General features: G+C 52.0%; 1 protein-coding gene across 1 annotated transcript; it reads left to right on the top strand.

Annotated features, from left to right (window-relative positions):
- The first annotated feature begins 2,106 nt into the window (after positions 1-2,106).
- SCAMP3 (secretory carrier membrane protein 3) lies at positions 2,107-23,907 on the top strand. The gene is made up of 9 exons (XM_056554063.1): positions 2,107-2,204; positions 15,318-15,395; positions 18,646-18,783; positions 18,893-19,013; positions 19,520-19,648; positions 19,719-19,878; positions 21,964-22,065; positions 23,021-23,141; positions 23,283-23,907. Exons 1-9 carry the CDS (start codon positions 2,166-2,168, stop codon positions 23,424-23,426), a joined length of 1,032 nt encoding a protein of 343 aa, XP_056410038.1. The 5' UTR covers positions 2,107-2,165; the 3' UTR covers positions 23,427-23,907.
- Positions 23,908-23,940: the final 33 nt, after the last annotated feature.

Raw genomic sequence — 23,940 nt, 5'->3', positions numbered from 1 at the left:
TGGTTACTGTAGACTATAAACCCTTACCTATATAAGGAGGAGCTCCAGCACATCTCATCCTGCTCCTCCTGGTTACTGTAGACTGTAAACCCTTATCTATATAAGGAGGAACTCCAGCACCGCTCATCCTGCTCCTCCTGGTTACTGTAGGCTGTAAACCCTTATCTATATAAGAAGGAGCTCCAGCACTGCTCATCCTGCTCCTCCTGGTTACTGTAGGCTGTAAACCCTTATCTATATAAGGAGGAGCTCCAGCACTGCTCATCCAGCTCCTCCTGGTTACTGTAGGCTGTAAACCCATATCTATATAAGGAGGAGCTCCAGCACTGCTCATCCAGCTCCTCCTGGTTACTGTAGGCTGTAAACCCTTATCTATATAAGGAGGAGCTCCAGCACTGCTCATCCTGCTCCTCCTGGTTACTGTAGACTATAAACCCTTATCTATATAAGGAGGAGCTCCAGCACTGCTCATCCTGCTCCTCCTGGTTCTTGTAGTCGTGTAGACTGTCAGCTCTTGGGCCCAGTACATATAAAATCTGATCTGATCTCTGTCTGCTGTGTCCTCTGTTCACAGGGTGTAAGTAAATGAGGGGGCGTGATTATACACTGTACAGGAAGTGATTAAAATATATGTAAATAAGTGGTGGAGTTATTATACTATAACAGGGGGATATTAGAATATATGTAAATGAGGGGTGGGCTTATTAGAAAATATGTAAATGAGGGGACGTGATTATACACTGTACAGGAAGTGATTAAAATATATGTAAATAAGTGGTGGAGTTATTATACTATAACAGGGGGATATTAGAATATATGTAAATGAGGGGTGGGCTTATTAGAAAATATGTAAATGAGGGGACGTGATTATACACTGTACAGGAAGTGATTAAAATATATGTAAATAAGTGGTGGAATTATACTATAACAGGGGGATATTAGAATATATGTAAATGAGGGGTGGAGTTATACTATAACAGGTGGATATTAAAATATATGTAAATGAGGGGTGGAGTTATACTATAACAGGGGATATTAAAATATATGTAAATGAGGGTGGACTTATTGGAATATATGTAAATGAGGGGGCGTGATTATACACTGAACAGGAAGTTATTAAAATATATGTAAATGAGGGGTGGAGTTATACTATAACGGGGATATTAGAATATAGGTAAATGAGGGGTGGAGTTATACTATAACAGGTGGATATTAAAATATATGTAAATGAGGGGTGGAGTTATACTATAACGGGGATATTAGAATATAGGTAAATGAGGGGTGGAGTTATACTATAACAGGTGGATATTAAAATATATGTAAATGAGGGGTGGAGTTATACTAGAACAGGTGGATATTAAAATATATGTAAATGATGGGTGGAGTTATACTATAACAGGGGATATTAGAATATATGTAAATGGGGGTGGAGTTATTATACTATAACGGGGATATTAGAATATAGGTAAATGAGGGGTGGAGTTATACTATAACAGGGGGATATTAAAATATATGTAAATGAGGGGTGGAGTTATACTATAACAGGGGATATTAGAATATATGTAAATGAGGGGTGGAGTTATTATACAATAACGGGGATATTAGAATATAGGTAAATGAGGGGTGAAGTTATTATACTTTAACGGGGATATTAGAATATATGTAAATGAGGGGTGGAGTTATTCTACTATAACGGGGATATTAGAATATAGGTAAATGAGGGGGGGGGGAGTTATTATACTATAACAGGGGGATATTAGAATATATGTAAATGAGGGGTGGAGTTATACTATAACAAGGGGATATTAGAATATATGTAAATGAGGGGTGGAGTTATTATACCATAACAGGGGGATATTATAATATATGTAAATGAGGGGGAGTTATTATACTATAACAGGGGGATATTAGAATATATGTAAATGAGGGGTGGTGTTATTATACTGTACATGAGGTTATAAGAATATATGTAAATGAGGGGGCGGGTCATGCACTGTGCAGGTTATTAGAATACATGTAAATGAGGAGAGATGACGTCACTAGGCGCAGCAGTTGCGGCTGTCAGGCGGGTCACGTGACAAGCACCCGGATCACGGGATTAGCATGTGACCGGTCTCTGCGCCACTTCCGGGTAGAATCTCATCCAATCAGAGCGGAGCGGAGACATGGCGGCGCCGTACAGCGACAGCGACAACCCCTTCCAGGTGAGAACCGGCGGCCCCGTGCGGGGAGGAGGGGGAAACCCCGCGTTCTCTAACCCCCCCCCCCCCCCCCTCTGTAGATATATTACCGGACCCCCCCCCCCTCTGTACATATATTACCGGACCCCCCCCCTGTACATATATTACCGGACCCCCCCCTGTACATATATTACCGGACCCCCCCCTGTACATATATTACCGGACCCCCCCCTGTACATATATTACCGGACCCCCCCCCTGTACATATATTACCGGACCCCCCCCCCCCTGTACATATATTACCGGACCCCCCCCCCCTGTACATATATTACCGGACCCCCCCCCCCCTGTACATATATTACCGGACCCCCCCCCCCTGTACATATATTACCGGACCCCCCCCCTGTACATATATTACCGGACCCCCCCCCCCCCCCTGTACATATATTACCGGACCCCCCCTGTACATATATTACCGGACCCCCCCCTGTACATATATTACCGGACCCCCCCCTGTACATATATTACCGGACCCCCCCTGTACATATATTACCGGACCCCCCCTGTACATATATTACCGGACCCCCCCCTGTACATATATTACCGGACCCCCCCCTGTACATATATTACCGGACCCCCCCCTGTACATATATTACCGGACCCCCCCCTGTACATATATTACCGCCCCCCCCTGTACATATATTACCGGACCCCCCCCTGTACATATATTACCGGACCCCCCCCTGTACATATATTACCGCCCCCCCCTGTACATATATTACCGGACCCCCCCCTGTACATATATTACCGGACCCCCCCCTGTACATATATTACCGGACCCCCCCTGTACATATATTACCGGACCCCCCCCTGTACATATATTACCGGACCCCCCCCTGTACATATATTACTGCCCCCCCCTGTACATATATTACCGGACCCCCCCCCCTGTACATATATTACTGCCCCCCCCTGTACATATATTACCGGACCCCCCCCTGTACATATATTACCGCCCCCCCCCTGTACATATATTACCGGACCCCCCCCCCTGTACATATATTACCGGACCCCCCCCCCTGTACATATATTACCGGACCCCCCCCCCTGTACATATATTACTGCCCCCCCCTGTACATATATTACCGCCCCCCCCCTGTACATATATTACCGGACCCCCCCCTGTACATATATTACCGGACCCCCCCCCTGTACATATATTACCGGACCCCCCCCTGTACATATATTACCGGACCCCCCCCTGTAGATATATTACCGGACCCCCCCCTGTACATATATTACCGGACCCCCCCCTGTACATATATTACCGGACCCCCCCCTGTACATATATTACCGGACCCCCCACTGTACATATATTACCGGACCCCCCCCTGTACATATATTACCGGACCCCCCCTGTACATATATTACCGGACCCCCCCCTGTACATATATTACCGGACCCCCCCCTGTACATATATTACCGGACCCCCCCTGTACATATATTACCGGACCCCCCCCCTGTACATATATTACCGGACCCCCCCCCCTGTACATATATTACCGGACCCCCCCTGTACATATATTACCGGACCCCCCCTGTACATATATTACCGGACCCCCCCCTGTACATATATAACCGGACCCCCCCCCTGTACATATATTACCGGACCCCCCCCTGTACATATATTACCGGACCCCCCCCTGTACATATATTACCGGACCCCCCCCTGTACATATATTACCGGACCCCCCCCTGTACATATATTACCGGACCCCCCCCTGTACATATATTACCGGACCCCCCCCTGTACATATATTACCGGACCCCCCCCTGTACATATATTACCGCCCCCCCCCTGTACATATATTACCGGACCCCCCCCTGTACATATATTACCGGACCCCCCCTGTACATATATTACCGGACCCCCCCCTGTACATATATTACCGGACCCCCCCTGTACATATATTACCGGACCCCCCCCTGTACATATATTACCGGACCCCCCACCTGTACATATATAACCGGACCCCCCCCTGTACATATATAACCGGACCCCCCCCTGTACATATATAACCGGACCCCCCCCTGTACATATATAACCGGACCCCCCCCTGTACATATATAACCGGACCCCCCCCTGTACATATATAACCGGACCCCCCCCTGTACATATATTACCGCCCCCCCCTGTACATATATTACCGCCCCCCCCCTGTACATATATTATCGCCCCCCCCCCTGTACATATATTACCGGACCCCCCCCTGTACATATATTACCGGACCCCCCCCCTGTACATATATTACCGGACCCCCCCCCTGTACATATATTACCGGACCCCCCCCCTGTACATATATTACCGGACCCCCCCCCCCTGTACATATATTACCGGACCCCCCCCCCCGTACATATATTACCGGACCCCCCCCTGTACATATATTACCGCCCCCCCCCTGTACATATATTACCGGACCCCCCCCCTGTACATATATTACCGGACCCCCCCTGTACATATATTACCGGACCCCCCCCTGTACATATATTACCGGACCCCCCTGTACATATATTACCGGACCCCCCCCCTGTACATATATTACCGGACCCCCCACCTGTACATATATAACCGGACCCCCCCCTGTACATATATAACCGGACCCCCCCCTGTACATATATAACCGGACCCCCCCCTGTACATATATAACCGGACCCCCCCCTGTACATATATAACCGGACCCCCCCCTGTACATATATAACCGGACCCCCCCTGTACATATATTACCGCCCCCCCCCTGTACATATATTACCGCCCCCCCCCTGTACATATATTATCGCCCCCCCCCTGTACATATATTACCGGACCCCCCCCTGTACATATATTACCGGACCCCCCCCTGTACATATATTACCGGACCCCCCCCCTGTACATATATTACCGGACCCCCCCCCTGTACATATATTACCGGACCCCCCCCCCCCTGTACATATATTACCGGACCCCCCCCCCGTACATATATTACCGGACCCCCCCCTGTACATATATAACCGGACCCCCCCCCTGTACATATATTACCGGACCCCCCCCTGTAGATATATTACCGGACCCCCCCCCCCTGTACATATATTACCGGACCCCCCCCCCCTGTACATATATTACCGGACCCCCCCCTGTACATATATTACCGGACCCCCCCCCTGTACATATATTACCGGACCCCCCCCCTGTACATATATTACCGGACCCCCCCCCCTGTACATATATTACCGGACCCCCCCCCTGTACATATATTACCGGACCCCCCCCCCTGTACATATATTACCGGACCCCCCCCCCTGTACATATATTACCGGACCCCCCCCTGTACATATATTACCGGACCCCCCACCTGTACATATATAACCGGACCCCCCCCACCTGTACATATATTACCGGACCCCCCCCACCTGTACATATATTACCGGACCCCCCCCACCTGTACATATATTACCGGACCCCCCCACCTGTACATATATAACCGGACCCCCCCCCTGTACATATATAACCGGACCCCCCCCCTGTACATATATAACCGGACCCCCCCCTGTACATATATAACCGGACCCCCCCCCTGTACATATATTACCGGCCCCCCCCCTGTACATATATTACCGCCCCCCCCCTGTACATATATTACCGCCCCCCCCCCCCCTGTACATATATTACCGGACCCCCCCCCCCACCTGTACATATATTACCGGACCCCCCCCCCACCTGTACATATATTACCGGACCCCCCCCCCTGGAGATATATTACCGGACCCCCCCCCCCCCCCACCTGTACATATATTACCGGACCCCCCCCACCTGTACATATATTACCGGACCCCCCCTGTACATATATTACCGGACCCCCCCCCCTGTACATATATTACCGGACCCCCCCCCCCTGTACATATATTACCGGACCCCCCCCACCTGTACATATATTACCGGACCCCCCCCCCCACCTGTACATATATTACCGGACCCCCCCCCTGGAGATATATTACCGGACCCCCCCCCCCACCTGTACATATATTACCGGACCCCCCCCCCCACCTGTACATATATTACCGGACCCCCCCCCTGTACATATATTACCGGACCCCCCCCCCCTGTACATATATTACCGGACCCCCCCCCCCCCTGTACATATATTACCGGACCCCCCCCCCTGTACATATATTACCGCCCCCCCCCCCCCCTACATATATTACCGGACCCCCCCCCCTGTACATATATTACCGGACCCCCCCCCCCCCCTGTACATATATTACCGGACCCCCCCCCCCCCCTGTACATATATTACCGGACCCCCCCCTGTACATATATTACCGGACCCCTCCCTGTACATATATTACCGGACCCCCCCCCTGTACATATATTACCGGACCCCCCCCTGTACATATATTACCGGACCCCCCCCTGTACATATATTACCGGACCCCCCCCCTGTACATATATTACCGGACCCCCCCCCTGTACATATATTACCGGACCCCCCCCCCCTGTACATATATTACCGGACCCCCCCCTGTACATATATTACCGGACCCCCCCCTGTACATATATTACCGCCCCCCCCCACCTGTACATATATTACCGCCCCCCCCCACCTGTACATATATTACCGCCCCCCCCCCTGTACATATATTACCGCCCCCCCCCCTGTACATATATTACCGGACCCCCCCCTGTACATATATTACCGGACCCCCCCCTGTACATATATTACCGGACCCCCCCCTGTACATATATTACCGGACCCCCCCCTGTACATATATTACCGGACCCCCCCCCTGTACATATATTACCGGACCCCCCCCCTGTACATATATTACCGGACCCCCCCCCTGTACATATATTACCGGACCCCCCCCTGTACATATATTACCGGACCCCCCCCCCCCTGTACATATATTACCGGACCCCCCCCCCCCCTGTACATATATTACCGGACCCCCCCCCCCCTGTACATATATTACCGGACCCCCCCCCTGTACATATATTACCGGACCCCCCCCCCCCCCCTGTACATATATTACCGGACCCCCCCTGTACATATATTACCGGACCCCCCCCTGTACATATATTACCGGACCCCCCCCTGTACATATATTACCGGACCCCCCCTGTACATATATTACCGGACCCCCCCCTGTACATATATTACCGGACCCCCCCTGTACATATATTACCGGACCCCCCCCCTGTACATATATTACCGGACCCCCCCCTGTACATATATTACCGGACCCCCCCCTGTACATATATTACCGGACCCCCCCCCTGTACATATATTACCGGACCCCCCCCCCCTGTACATATATTACTGCCCCCCCCCTGTACATATATTACCGGACCCCCCCCTGTACATATATTACCGCCCCCCCCTGTACATATATTACCGGACCCCCCCCCCCCTGTACATATATTACCGGACCCCCCCCCCTGTACATATATTACTGCCCCCCCCTGTACATATATTACCGCCCCCCCCTGTACATATATTACCGGACCCCCCCCCTGTACATATATTACCGGACCCCCCCCCTGTACATATATTACCGGACCCCCCCCTGTACATATATTACCGGACCCCCCCCTGTACATATATTACCGGACCCCCCCCTGTACATATATTACCGGACCCCCCCCTGTACATATATTACCGGACCCCCCCCTGTACATATATTACCGGACCCCCCCCTGTACATATATTACCGGACCCCCCCCTGTACATATATTACCGGACCCCCCCCTGTACATATATTACCGGACCCCCCCCCTGTACATATATTACCGGACCCCCCCTGTACATATATTACCGGACCCCCCCCTGTACATATATTACCGGACCCCCCCCCCCTGTACATATATTACCGGACCCCCCCTGTACATATATTACCGGACCCCCCCTGTACATATATTACCGGACCCCCCCCCTGTACATATATAACCGGACCCCCCCCTGTACATATATTACCGGACCCCCCCCTGTACATATATTACCGGACCCCCCCCTGTACATATATTACCGGACCCCCCCCTGTACATATATTACCGGACCCCCCCCCTGTACATATATTACCGGACCCCCCCCTGTACATATATTACCGGACCCCCCCCTGTACATATATTACCGGACCCCCCCCCTGTACATATATTACCGGACCCCCCCCTGTACATATATTACCGCCCCCCCCCTGTACATATATTACCGGACCCCCCCCTGTACATATATTACCGGACCCCCCCCTGTACATATATTACCGGACCCCCCCCTGTACATATATTACCGGACCCCCCCTGTACATATATTACCGGACCCCCCCCTGTACATATATTACCGGACCCCCCACCTGTACATATATAACCGGACCCCCCCCTGTACATATATAACCGGACCCCCCCCTGTACATATATAACCGGACCCCCCCCTGTACATATATAACCGGACCCCCCCCTGTACATATATAACCGGACCCCCCCCCTGTACATATATAACCGGACCCCCCCTGTACATATATTACCGCCCCCCCCCTGTACATATATTACCGCCCCCCCCCTGTACATATATTATCGCCCCCCCCCTGTACATATATTATCGCCCCCCCCCCTGTACATATATTACCGGACCCCCCCCTGTACATATATTACCGGACCCCCCCCCTGTACATATATTACCGGACCCCCCCTGTACATATATTACCGGACCCCCCCTGTACATATATTACCGGACCCCCCCCTGTACATATATTACCGGACCCCCCCCCCCTGTACATATATTACCGGACCCCCCCTGTACATATATTACCGGACCCCCCCTGTACATATATTACCGGACCCCCCCCTGTACATATATAACCGGACCCCCCCCTGTACATATATTACCGGACCCCCCCCTGTACATATATTACCGGACCCCCCCCTGTACATATATTACCGGACCCCCCCCTGTACATATATTACCGGACCCCCCCCTGTACATATATTACCGGACCCCCCCCTGTACATATATTACCGGACCCCCCCCTGTACATATATTACCGGACCCCCCCCTGTACATATATTACCGGACCCCCCCCTGTACATATATTACCGCCCCCCCCCTGTACATATATTACCGGACCCCCCCCTGTACATATATTACCGGACCCCCCCCTGTACATATATTACCGGACCCCCCCCTGTACATATATTACCGGACCCCCCCTGTACATATATTACCGGACCCCCCCCTGTACATATATTACCGGACCCCCCACCTGTACATATATAACCGGACCCCCCCCTGTACATATATAACCGGACCCCCCCCTGTACATATATAACCGGACCCCCCCCTGTACATATATAACCGGACCCCCCCCTGTACATATATAACCGGACCCCCCCCCCTGTACATATATAACCGGACCCCCCCTGTACATATATTACCGCCCCCCCCCCTGTACATATATTACCGCCCCCCCCCTGTACATATATTATCGCCCCCCCCCCTGTACATATATTATCGCCCCCCCCCCTGTACATATATTACCGGACCCCCCCCTGTACATATATTACCGGACCCCCCCCCTGTACATATATTACCGGACCCCCCCCCCTGTACATATATTACCGGACCCCCCCCCCTGTACATATATTACCGGACCCCCCCCCCTGTACATATATTACCGGACCCCCCCCCCGTACATATATTACCGGACCCCCCCCTGTACATATATAACCGGACCCCCCCCCCTGTAGATATATTACCGGACCCCCCCCCCCTGTAGATATATTACCGGACCCCCCCCCCCTGTACATATATTACCGGACCCCCCCCCCCTGTACATATATTACCGGACCCCCCCCCCTGTACATATATTACCGGACCCCCCCCCCTGTACATATATTACCGGACCCCCCCCCCTGTACATATATTACCGGACCCCCCCCCTGTACATATATTACCGGACCCCCCCCCCTGTACATATATTACCGGACCCCCCCCTGTACATATATTACCGGACCCCCCCCTGTACATATATTACCGGACCCCCCCCCCTGTACATATATTACCGGACCCCCCCCCTGTACATATATTACCGGACCCCCCCCCTGTACATATATTACCGGACCCCCACCTGTACATATATAACCGGACCCCCCCCTGTACATATATTACCGGACCCCCCCCCCTGTACATATATAACCGGACCCCCCCCTGTACATATATAACCGGACCCCCCCCCTGTACATATATTACCGGCCCCCCCCCCTGTACATATATTACCGCCCCCCCCCTGTACATATATTACCGCCCCCCCCCCCCCCTGTACATATATTACCGGACCCCCCCCCACCTGTACATATATTACCGGACCCCCCCCCTGGAGATATATTACCGGACCCCCCCCCCCCCACCTGTACATATATTACCGGACCCCCCCCACCTGTACATATATTACCGGACCCCCCCCCCCCACCTGTACATATATTACCGGACCCCCCCCTGGAGATATATTACCGGACCCCCCCCCCCACCTGTACATATATTACCGGACCCCCCCCCCCCACCTGTACATATATTACCGGACCCCCCCCCCTGTACATATATTACCGGACCCCCCCCCCCTGTACATATATTACCGGACCCCCCCCCCCCCTGTACATATATTACCGGACCCCCCCCCCCCTGTACATATATTACCGCCCCCCCCCCCCCTACATATATTACCGGCCCCCCCCCCCCTGTACATATATTACCGGACCCCCCCCCCCCCCCCTGTACATATATTACCGGACCCCCCCCCCCCCCCCTGTACATATATTACCGGACCCCCCCCCCCCCCCCTGTACATATATTACCGGACCCCCCCCCTGTACATATATTACCGGACCCCCCCCCCTGTACATATATTACCGGACCCCCCCCTGTACATATATTACCGGACCCCCCCCTGTACATATATTACCGGACCCCCCCCTGTACATATATTACCGGACCCCCCCCTGTACATATATTACCGGACCCCCCCCCCTGTACATATATTACCGGACCCCCCCCCTGTACATATATTACCGGACCCCCCCCCTGTACATATATTACCGCCCCCCCCACCTGTACATATATTACCGCCCCCCCCCTGTACATATATTACCGCCCCCCCCCCTGTACATATATTACCGGACCCCCCCCTGTACATATATTACCGGACCCCCCCCTGTACATATATTACCGGACCCCCCCCCTGTACATATATTACCGGACCCCCCCCCTGTACATATATTACCGGACCCCCCCCTGTACATATATTACCGGACCCCCCCCCCCCCCTGTACATATATTACCGGACCCCCCCCCCCCCTGTACATATATCACCGGACCCCCCCCCTGTACATATATCACCGGACCCCCCCCCTGTACATATATTACCGGACCCCCCCCCTGTACATATATTACCGGACCCCCCCCTGTACATATATTACCGGACCCCCCCCCCCCTGTACATATATTACCGGACCCCCCCCCACCTGTACATATATTACCGGACCCCCCCCCCCTGTACATATATTACCGGACCCCCCCCCCCACCTGTACATATATTACCGGACCCCCCCCCTGTACATATATTACCGGACCCCCCCCACCTGTACATATATTACCGGACCCCCCCCCCTCCTCCTGTAGATATATTACCGGACCCCCCCCCTCCTCCTGTTAGATATATTACCGGACCCCCCCCCCCCTCCTGTAGATATATTACCGGACCCCCCCCCCCCTCCTCCTGTAGATATATTACCGCCCCCCCCCCCTCCTCCTGTAGATATATTACCGCCCCCCCCCCCCTCCTCCTGTAGATATATTACCGGACCCCCCCCCCTCCTCCTGTAGATATATTACCGGACCCCCCCCCCTCCTCCTGTAGATATATTACCGGACCCCCCCCCCCCCTCCTCCTGTAGATATATTACCGGACCCCCCCCTCCTCCTGTAGATATATTACCGCCCCCCCCCCCTCCTCCTGTAGATATATTACCGGACCCCCCCCTCCTCCTGTAGATATATTACCGCCCCCCCCCCTCCTCCTGTAGATATATTACCGGACCCCCCCCCCCTCCTCCTGTAGATATATTACCGGACCCGCCCCCCTCCTGTAGATATATTACCGGACCCCCCCCCCTCCTCCTGTAGATATATTACCCCCCCCCCCTCCTCCTGTAGATATATTACCGCCCCCCCCCCTCCTCCTGTAGATATATTACCGGACCCCCCCCCCCCTCCTCCTGTAGATATATTACCGGACCCCCCCCCCTGTAGGTATATTACCGGACCCCCCTCCTCCTGGAGATATATTACCGGACCCCCCACCTGTACATATATTACCGGACCCCCCCCCCTGTACATATATTACCGCCCCCCCCCTGTACATATATTACCGGACCCCCCCCCTGTACATATATTACCGCCCCCCCCCCTGTACATATATTACCGAACCCCCCCCCCTGTACATATGTTACCGGACCCCCCCCCTGTACATATGTTACCGGACCCCCCCCCTGTACATATGTTACCGGACCCCCCCCCTGTACATATATTACCGGACCCCCCCCTGTACATATATTACCGGACCCCCCCCCTGTACATATATTACCGGACCCCCCCCCCCTGTACATATATTACCGGACCCCCCCCCTGTACATATATTACCGGACCCCCCCCCTGTACATATATTACCGGACCCCCCCCTGTACATATATTACCGGACCCCCCCCCCCTGTACATATATTACCGGACCCCCCCCCCCCTGTACATATATTACCGGACCCCCCCCTGTACATATATTACCGCCCCCCCCTGTACATATATTACCGGACCCCCCCCCCCTGTACATATATTACCGGACCCCCCCCCCCTGTACATATATTACCGGACCCCCCCCTGTACATATATTACCGGACCCCCCCCTGTACATATATTACCGCCCCCCCCCCTGTACATATATCACCGGACCCCCCCCCTGTACATATATTACCGGACCCCCCCCCTGTACATATATTACCGGACCCCCCCCTGTACATATATTACCGCCCCCCCCCTGTACATATATTACCGGACCCCCCCCCCCTGTACATATATTACCGCCCCCCCCCTGTACATATATTACCGGACCCCCCCCCCTGTACATATATTACCGGACCCCCCCCCCTGTACATATATTACCGGACCCCCCCCCCTGTACATATATTACCGGACCCCCCCCCTGTACATATATTACCGGACCCCCCCCCCTGTACATATATTACCGGACCCCCCCCCTGTACATATATTACCGGACCCCCCCTGTACATATATTACCGGACCCCCCCCTGTACATATATTACCGCCCCCCCCCTGTACATATATTACCGGACCCCCCCCCACCTGTACATATATTACCGGACCCCCCCCCTGTACATATATTACCGCCCCCCCCTGTACATATATTACCGGACCCCCCCCCCTGTACATATATTACCGGACCCCCCCCTGTACATATATTACCGGACCCCCCCCCCACCTGTACATATATTACCGGACCCCCCCCTGTACATATATTACCGCCCCCCCCCCCTGTACATATATTACCGCCCCCTGTACATATATTACCGGACCCCCCCCCCCTGTACATATATTACCGGACCCCCCCCCCTGTACATATATTACCGGACCCCCCCCCCTGTACATATATTACCGGACCCCCCCCTGTACATATATTACCGCCCCCCCCCCTGTACATATATTACCGGACCCCCCCCCCCCCTGTACATATATTACCGGACCCCCCCTGTACATATATAACCGGACCCCCCCCTGTACATATATTACCGGACCCCCCCCCTGTACATATATTACCGGACCCCCCCCCACCTGTACATATATTACCGGACCCCCCCCCTGTACATATATTACCGGACCCCCCCCACCTGTACATATATTACCGGACCCCCCCCACCTGTACATATATTACCGGACCCCCCCCCCCCCTGTACATATATTACCGCCCCCCCCCTGTACATATATTACCGCCCCCCCCCCCTGTACATATATTACTGGACCCCCCCCTGTACATATATTACCGGACCCCCCCCACCTGTACATATATTACCGGACCCCCCCCTGTACATATATTACCGCCCCCCCCCCTGTACATATATTACCGAACCCCCCCTGTACATATATTACCGAACCCCCCCTGTACATATATTACCGAACCCCTCCCTGTACATATATTACCGGACCCCCCCCACCTGTACATATATTACCGGACCCCCCCCCTGTACATATATTACCGGACCCCCCCCCACCTGTACATATATTACCGGACCCCCCCTGTACATATATTACCGCCCCCCCCCCCTGTACATATGTTACCGCCCCCCCCCCCTGTACATATATTACCGAACCCCCCCCTGTACATATATTACCGGACCCCCCCCCACCTGTACATATATTACCGGACCCCCCCCACCTGTACATATATTACCGGACCCCCCCCACCTGTACATATATTACCGGACCCCCCCCACCTGTACATATATTACCGGACCCCCCCCACCTGTACATATATTACCGGACCCCCCCCACCTGTACATATATTACCGGACCCCCCCTGTACATATATTACCGCCCCCCCCCCTGTACATATGTTACCGCCCCCCCCCCCTGTACATATATTACCGGACCCCCCCTGTACATATATTACCGGACCCCCCCCCCTGTACATATATTACCGGACCTCCCCCCTGTACATATATTACCGGACCCCCCCCCTGTACATATATTACCGGACCCCCCCCTCCTGTAGATATATTTGCAGACCCCCCCTCCTGTAGATATATTTCCAGACCCCCCCCCCTCCTGTAGATATATTTCCAGACCCCCCCCTCCTGTAGATATATTTCCAGACCCCCCCCCCTGCCCCCCTGTAGATATATTTCCAGACCCCCCCCCCCCTCCTGTAGATAGATTTCCAGCCCCCCCCCCTCCTGTAGATAGATTACCGGACCCCCCCTCCTGTAGATATATTACCGGACCCCCTCCTCCTGTAGATGTATTATTGGTTCCACCTGTCTTATTTCTCCAGGATCCGGCGGTGATGGAGCATCGCCCCACTGCTCAGTACGCCACATTAGATGTCTACAATCCATTCGACAACATGGGGGTGAGAACCTTAAGTTTATGTATGGAAATAATGCACAGATAATATACCGTACGCAGGGCGCGTGCCGTACGCGGGGTGTGTGTGCCGTATGCAGGGCGCGTGCCGTTGGGAGGCTGTCGTGCAGCGGCCGGCAGTGTGGAGGCAGGATTTACGGTTTCCTGCAGGAGTGAACAGAGGGTTTAGATATAATCGTCTTTCTATCCTGCACAGAAGTTTGCAGCGTCAGATCCTCCATCACATGACCTTTAGAGTATTTTAGAGAACATCATGGAAATAAAGATGATGCTTCCGGTTTCCCAGTCAGATCAGGGACTTTGTGCTCGACTGTTCCTGGTGAGAAAACCAAATGGTTCAGACCGAACAATTATAAGTCTGCGGTCACTCACAAGGTTCATGGCAGACCATTGTGTCGTATAAAGACCTTCAGGTACCTTTTTATAATTCATCCTCCGTACTGAACAAATCCCTCCCAAAAAGTCTGGACGCGCGCGGTACTCGAGCAGTCTCTCTCTGCTGGGCTGAAGGAAATGGCACCTCCATCAGACATATATATATACAGAGCCGCCACTTGATCTTCCCTACATACCTTCACTGATTATTACCACCTGGTTAGATTATTGGTGAAGAGATTCCAAGCAGTCGTCCCACCCTGCAGTAGTTTTTGGTATTCTCCTGTAGTGCGGTCATGAAGGACAACTAGAGAGGTTAGAATTGGTTCTTGGCGCTGATTTGGTTTGTAGGAATCGCCTATGACAGACGCCGCCCTTGGTATTTTTCTATCCTGGTATTTGAAATACATCAGTGACCTTCTGAGGGACGGACTTTATAACCTCTGTGTTTTCTAAACCCTGTATAAAACTGTGCGCCAACCTCTGCTCAACACAACGATGGCTGAGACAGACTAACTCCTGACAAGGCGTATACTGAAAACCAATCCATGTGACACTAATGGAGAGAGCGCCTTCAAGACTGCTAGAGAACCAATCCAGGTGACACTAATGGAGAGAACACCTTCAAGACTGCGAGAGAACCAATCCAAGTGACACTAATGGAGAGAACATCTTCAAGACTGCGAGAGAACCAATCCAATTGACACTAATGGAGAGAACACCTTCAACACTGCGAGAGAACCAATCCAGGTGACACTAATGGAGAGAACACCTTCAAGACTGCGAGAGAACCAATCCAGGTGACACTAATGGAGAGAACGCCTTCAAGACTGCAAGAGAACCAATCCAAGTGACACTAATGGAGAGAACATCTTCAAGACTGCGAGAGAACCAATCCAAGTGACACTAATGGAGAGAACACCTTCAACACTGCGAGAGAACCAATCCAAGTGACACTAATGGAGAGAACACCTTCAAGACTGCTAGAGAACCAATCCAGGTGACACTAATGGAGAGAACGCCTTCAAGACTGCGAGAGAACCAATCCAGGTGACACTAATGGAGAGAACGCCTTCAAGACTGCGAGAAAACCAATCCAGGTGACACTAATGGAGAGAACGCCTTCAAGACTGCTAGAAAACAAATACAGGTGACACTAATGGAGAGAACACCTTCAAGACTGCGAGAGAACCAATCCAAGTGACACTAATGGAGAGAACACCTTCAACACTGCTAGAGAACCAATCCAGGTGACACTAATGGAGAGAACGCCTTCAAGACTGCTAGAGAACCAATCCAGGTGACACTAATGGAGAGAACGCCTTCAAGACTGCGAGAAAACCAATCCAGGTGACACTAATGGAGAGAACGCCTTCAAGACTGCTAGAAAACAAATACAGGTGACACTAATGGAGAGAACACCTTCAAGACTGCGAGAGAACCAATCCAGGTGACACTAATGGAGAGAACGCCTTTAAGACTGCTAGAGAACCAATCCAGGTGACACTAATGAAGAGAATGCCTTCAAGACTGCTAGAGAACCAATCCAGGTGACACTAATGGAGAGAACGCCTTCAAGACTGCTAGAGAACCAATCCAGGTGATGGAGAGAGCGCCTTCAAGACTGCGAGAGAACCAATCCAGGTGACACTAATGGAGAGCGCCTTCAAGACTGCGAGAGAACCAATCCAGGTGCCACTAATGAAGAGAACGCCTTCAAGACTGCTAGAGAACCAATCCAGGTGACACTAATGGAGAGAACGCCTTCAAGACTGCTAGAGGACCAATCCAGGTGCCACTAATGAAGAGAACGCCTTCAAGACTGCGAGAGAACCAATCCAGGTGACACTAATGGAGAGAACGCCTTCAAGACTGCTAGAGAACCAATCCAGGTGACACTAATGGAGAGAACGCCTTCAAGACTGCTAGAGAACCAATCCAGGTGATGGAGAGAGCGCCTTCAAGACTGCGAGAGAACCAATCCAGGTGACACTAATGGAGAGAACGCCTTCAAGACTGCGAGAGAACCAATCCAGGTGACACTAATGAAGAGAACGCCTTCAAGACTGCTAGAGGACCAATCCAGGTGACACTAATGGAGAGAACGCCTTCAAGACTGCTAGAGGACCAATCCAGGTGCCACTAATGGAGAGAACGCCTTCAAGACTGCGAGAGAACCAATCCAGGTGACACTAATGGAGAGCGCCTTCAAGACTGCGAGAGAACCAATCCAGGTGACACTAATGGAGAGAACGCCTTCAAGACTGCGAGAGAACCAATCCAAGTGACACTAATGGAGAGAACATCTTCAAGACTGCGAGAGAACCAATCCAAGTGACACTAATGGAGAGAACACCTTCAACACTGCGAGAGAACCAATCCAAGTGACACTAATGGAGAGAACACCTTCAAGACTGCGAGAGAACCAATCCAGGTGACACTAATGGAGAGAACACCTTCAAGACTGTGAGAGAACCAATCCAGGTGACACTAATGGAGAGAACGCCTTCAAGACTGCGAGAAAAGCAATCAAGGGGACTACCGCATGAACCTGATGGACAGAAGGGTGTGTAAAGGTATTGAAGTCATACAATTTACAGCACAGGTTCCCTACACTATACACTATACCACATGCTACACTAACATTCCGCTCCATCCCTCATTATAAAAGAAACAATGTCAATACATTACAGTCTGTGATCGGGAGAGGGGGTGATCTATGGGGGTGGGGAGGTGTTAAGCTCTCATCAAAGCAAAAGTAAAAATCTACAAGAAAAACCATGGAAACATAAGTTGCTTCTAAACTTTTCCCTTTTACTGTATAACGTATGGAGCCTTTTTTTTTTTTTTTGTGGTTTTAGGTACCTCCACCTTACCATGAGCCGTCGGTCCAACCAGCCGCCTCTTTGCCTGCCGCCACACTCCAGCCGACTGTCACTCCAGCTGTCAAGAAACAAAGCCCCACCGAACCCAAAAACTACGGCTCCTACGGAACACAGGTAGAGATCCACTTGTCTCCATGATATTGGTTCTCAGATATTTTTTTGGTTTATTTTTGGTTTAGTACTTCTGCGATTTGTTCTTGTTTTGCATTTTATTTCCTTAAAGGAATCTACAGCTGCAGCGACTGCAGATTTATTAAGGCGCCAGGAGGAGCTTAACCGAAAGGCGGAAGAACTAGACCGAAGAGAACGAGAGCTCCAGAACGCTGCGCTTAGTGGAGGCGCCTGTATGAGCTAAAGGGTTCAGGGGATATCCTGGGCTAGGTAGATGGAGGCCAGTGTATGAGCTCAGGATATAGGGTTGGGGGGGGCAGGTATTCTGGGTTAGGTAGATGGAGGTCAGTGTATGAGCTGAGGATATAGGGTTCAGGGGGGGGGGGGGTATCCTGGGTTAGGTAGATGGAGGCCAGTGTATGAGCTCAGGATATAGGGTTCGGGGGGGGCGGGCAGGTATCCTGGGTTAGGTAGATGGAGGTCAGTGTATGAGCCAAAAATATAGGGTTCAGGGGGGGGGGGGGGTATTCTGGATTAGGTAGATGGAGGTCAGTGTATGAGGTCAGGATATAGGGTTCGGAGGGGGGGGGGGTATCCTGGGTTAGGTAGATGGAGGCCAGTGTATAAGCTCAGGGCTCTGGAGAGCTGTGGACGCCATAGATTGGGGTTCTGGGTATATATTGCCTCCTATATTTAGGTTGATCTGTAAATGAATTTTGTCTTTCTTTTGCCGTCCTAGCAAGACAGAATAACTGGCCGCCGCTGCCATCGTTTTGCCCGGTGAAGCCTTGTTTCTATCAGGACATAAGTGTGGACATACCACAGGAGTTCCAGAAGACGGTGTCCATCATGTATTACCTGTGGCTTGGTGCGTGTACAGACCTCCAGTGTATGGCAGCGCCATGACTTTGTCATTAATCTTTTCCCTCTTATTGCAGTCAGTGCCGGGACTCTGCTGCTGAACTTCCTGGCCTGTCTGGCCTTGTTCTGTGTAGATGGAAACGGGGCCTCTGGTTTTGGCATGTCCATCCTCTGGGCTATCCTCTTTACACCGTGCTCTTTTATTTGCTGGTACAGACCGCTGTACAAGGCCTTCAGGTAAGATGTCCGCAGTTATTACTGGGTTGGTAGAGGCGCCCAACAAACAACTTCCAGAGCTGATGACCGGTTCTTTACTGGTGACACATCGGTCAAATGTTACCTGCTTCTCTAGATGTGGATCCTGTCAGCCGTCTTCTCTAGATGTGGATCCTGTCAGCCATCTTCTCTAGATGTGGATCCTGTCAGCGCTGTCATCTTCTCTAGATGTGGATCCTGTCAGCCATCTTCTCTAGATGTGGATCCTGTCAGCCATCTTCTCTAGATGTGGATCCTGTCAGCCATCTTCTCTAGATGTGGATCCTGTCAGCCATCTTCTCTAGATGTGGATCCTGTCAGCCATCTTCTCTAGATGTGGATCCTGTCAGCCATCTTCTCTAGATGTGGATCCTGTCAGCCATCTTCTCTAGATGTGGATCCTGTCAGCCATCTTCTCTAGATGTGGATCCTGTCAGCCATCTTCTCTAGATGTGGATCCTGTCAGCCATCTTCTCTAGATGTGGATCCTGTCAGCCATCTTCTCTAGATGTGGATCCTGTCAGCCGCCTTCTCTAGATGTGGATCCTGTCAGCCGCCTTCTCTAGATGTGGATCCTGTCAGCCGCCTTCTCTAGATGTGGATCCTGTCAGCCGCCTTCTCTAGAGGTGGATCCTGTCAGCCGCCTTCTCTAGAGGTGGATCCTGTCAGCCGCCTTCTCTAGATGTGGATCCTGTCAGCCGCCTTCTCTAGAGGTGGATCCTGTCAGCCGCCTTCTCTAGAGGTGGATCCTGTCAGCCGCCTTCTCTAGATGTGGATCCTGTCAGCCGCCTTCTCTAGATGTGGATCCTGTCAGCTCTCAGCCTTCTCTAGATTTGGATCCTTTAGAATCTTTTCATTCTCCTCTAGACATGGAGTCAATCAGCTCTCGGCCTCTTCCTCTAGACATGGAGATGGTTGACTCTCTGGCTCCTCCTCCTCTGGATATGGAGTATGTCAGCTCTCGGCCTCCTCCTCCTCCTCTAGATGTGGAGATGGTTGGCTCTCTGGCTCCTTCTTCTCTGGATATGGAATCTCTCAGCTCTTGGCCTCCTCCTCCTCTAGATATGGAGATGTTGGCTCTCTTGCTCCTCCTCTGGATATGGAGTATGTCAGCTCTCTGCCTCCTCCTCTAGACGTGGAGATGGTTGGCTCTCTGGCTCCTTCTCCTCTGGATATGGAGTCTGTCAGCTCTCGGCCTCCTCCTCTAGACGTGGAGATGTTGGCTCTCTGGCTCCTTCTTCTCTGGATATGGAGTCTGTCAGCTCTCGGCCTCCTCCTCCTCTAGACATGGAGATGGTTGGCTCTCTGGCTCCTTCTCTGGACATTCTGTCACCTCACAGCCACCTCCTCCTCCAGACATGGAAAGGGTTGACTCTGGCTCCTTCTTCTCTGGACATGGAGTCAATCAGCTCTCGGCCTCCTCCTCTACATGTGGAGGCTGTTGGGTCTCCACCTGCTGCTCTAGACTTGGAGACTGGATCACCCCTGTAAATACCCCAGATATAGCCTTCTGTATCTATAATCCAGGAGGGTGCAGCCTGTGGCACTCGATGCCAGTCCTCCAACCATCTTGATGTCTATATGTGGAGGGTCACATGTATTTGTCAGAGGTCAGAAGGCACACCGCTCTGGAGCAGGGATGGCTGAGAAGGAATGTTGGGTGCCCTGTGCTGCCATCTCTGGGCCCCTGTATGTCAGAAGAATGGGGTCCTGTATATGAGGTGGCGGTCTGCGCAGGAAGCTTTCTCTATTGTGTTTGGGGTGAGTTTTTCTACTACGACCACCATGGTCTTCAGTGAGGAGATCTGTATGTGCAGTGCTGACTGGGTGAAGAGGACCCCCATTCTTCTGATAGGTTGGCGTTCTGGAGAGAAACCTGTGAGACATTTCTGGTGCCACCGGTGTATGGATGATGTAATGACCAATATAATTCTGCTCTGTTCTCTATTCTATAATAACATGGCTGCCAATAATACTCATTTACTTCCATACGCTGATCCAGAGGTTTCCTCGGAGGTGATGATTTGGTCGCCGACCGCCTGCTCTAACCTCTTGTTCTCTCCTTAGGAGTGACAGCTCCTTCAATTTTTTTGTCTTCTTCTTCATCTACTTTGTTCAAGACATAATGTATGTGCTGGAGGCGGTGGGAATCCCTGGATGGGGCTTCAGGTACGGACGGTCATGTGATGCTGGGTTTGGGTTTTATTACTGTAGTTAGGTCTTCTGGGTGATGTTTCTTCATGCAGAGGCCACAAGTTACTGTAGGCAATCATAGCCTGGCCTTACGTCATCTCTCCCGATCACCCCAAACACATGTACGCTCAGATTGGCCAACAGCTCTCATTGATCTCCCCCCCCCCCCCCTAGACATGCACACTCAGCTGACAGCTATTCCTCCCTGACACACTATATACATGCACGCTCAACTTAGCTGACTGCTGTCTCTCCCTATCATCCTATACACATGCACACTCTGCTCAACCAACAGCTCCCACTCCTGACCCCCTTAATACACATGCACGCTCAGCTTGCCTGAATCCATCTCTCCCTATCATCCTATACACATGCACACTCTGCTCAACCAACAGCTCTTGCACCTGACCCCCGTAGTACACATGCACTCTCAGCTTGCTTGAATCCGTCTCTCCCTATCATCCTATACACATGCACACTCTGCTCTACCAACAGCTCCTTATCCCCTTCCAGTACACATGCACGCTCAGCTTAGCTGACTGCCGTCTCTCCTTATCATCCTATACACATGCACACTCTGCTCAACCAACAGCTCTCACTCCTGATCCCCCTCAATACACATGCGCGCTTAGCAGTCACTCTCTGTCATACTGTATACATGGTAAGCTGACAGCCATCTCTCTTGATACCCTATACACAAGCACGCTCACCTATGAAGAGTGTGCATGTGCTCTGAACCAAGAGAAGGGAATAAGCTCAATCTCCTCAGAAAGGCCCATCTGTGTTGGGTTTCCTGTCCCACATCAATTCAGTGTGCTGACACTGTGGGGTCCCATATCTCTTGGGGATATTGTTTCTATATGCACAGACCCCTCACATCATCTGTACGTGCGTCTTTATGTCTGACCGAGCTGTATTTTCCTCTCTATAGCGGCTGGGTCACTGCTTTCAGTGCCTTGAAGGAAGGTCACACCGCGGCCTCCGTGTTTATGATGATAGTGGCGCTGCTCCTCACGGCAACCGCCACCATGGGCATCGTCATGCTGAAGAGGGTGAGTAGGGGAGACGGGGGTATCGCCATGAGAATGGGCAGGAGGGGGTCTGTATGTTTATATTGAATCTTATGCGGTCATCGTCTCAGGCACCTGAGATTTCTGGCTTCTCTGTATTTACGCCTCTGATTTCTCCCTCAGATCCACTCCATTTATCGCCGGACTGGTGCCAGTTTCCAGAAGGCCCAGGAAGAGTTTGCCGCTGGTGTGTTCTCTAACTCTGCCGTGCGCACAGCGGCGACTAACGTAGCGGCAGGCGCTGCACAAAATGCATTCAAGCCTTAAGATGGAATGTGACTGGAGCGCCATCTATCCTCACATCCCTGCACTATCGGACTGTATTGCGGCAGCTCGTTCCGGAGCTGACAGACATTGAGCTGCCGCTCTTCATTAATGCTTGTGTGTCTGTATTAACACAATGTTGTCAGAGCTGTGAGTGTGACACTGTACGGGGGTCGTGTGCGAGTGACAAGTGTCAGCACCAGGCCACGTCTGGTTGTCATGAGTGGGGGGTGACCCCAACTACCAGGCCAGAACATCGTCCCACTCAGGATTAACCCTTCTCTGCCTGTGAAGGGCTCTTATCAGTTAATGCCGGGTGTCCCTGTGTTGTCGGGAGGGGGGTGTGCATGCCTCACGTTTACATGTGTGTTCTGTTAAAGGGGTAATGCATGTAGCCTTAGACTGATCCCAGCCCAGGTCATGTTGCCGAAGGGTCAGATCTGTTGAGCAGCCGATGCCAAATTAAACAATTTTATTAAGTCTATGTCGTCTTTGTTTTTCTTTCATGCCGGGTTGC

Source organism: Hyla sarda, unplaced genomic scaffold (assembly GCF_029499605.1).
Source record: "Hyla sarda isolate aHylSar1 unplaced genomic scaffold, aHylSar1.hap1 scaffold_55, whole genome shotgun sequence".
Lineage (NCBI taxonomy): Eukaryota > Metazoa > Chordata > Amphibia > Anura > Hylidae > Hyla > Hyla sarda.
Note: the sequence above shows the minus strand (reverse complement) of the source record. Positions and strands in the feature narration are given on the sequence as shown.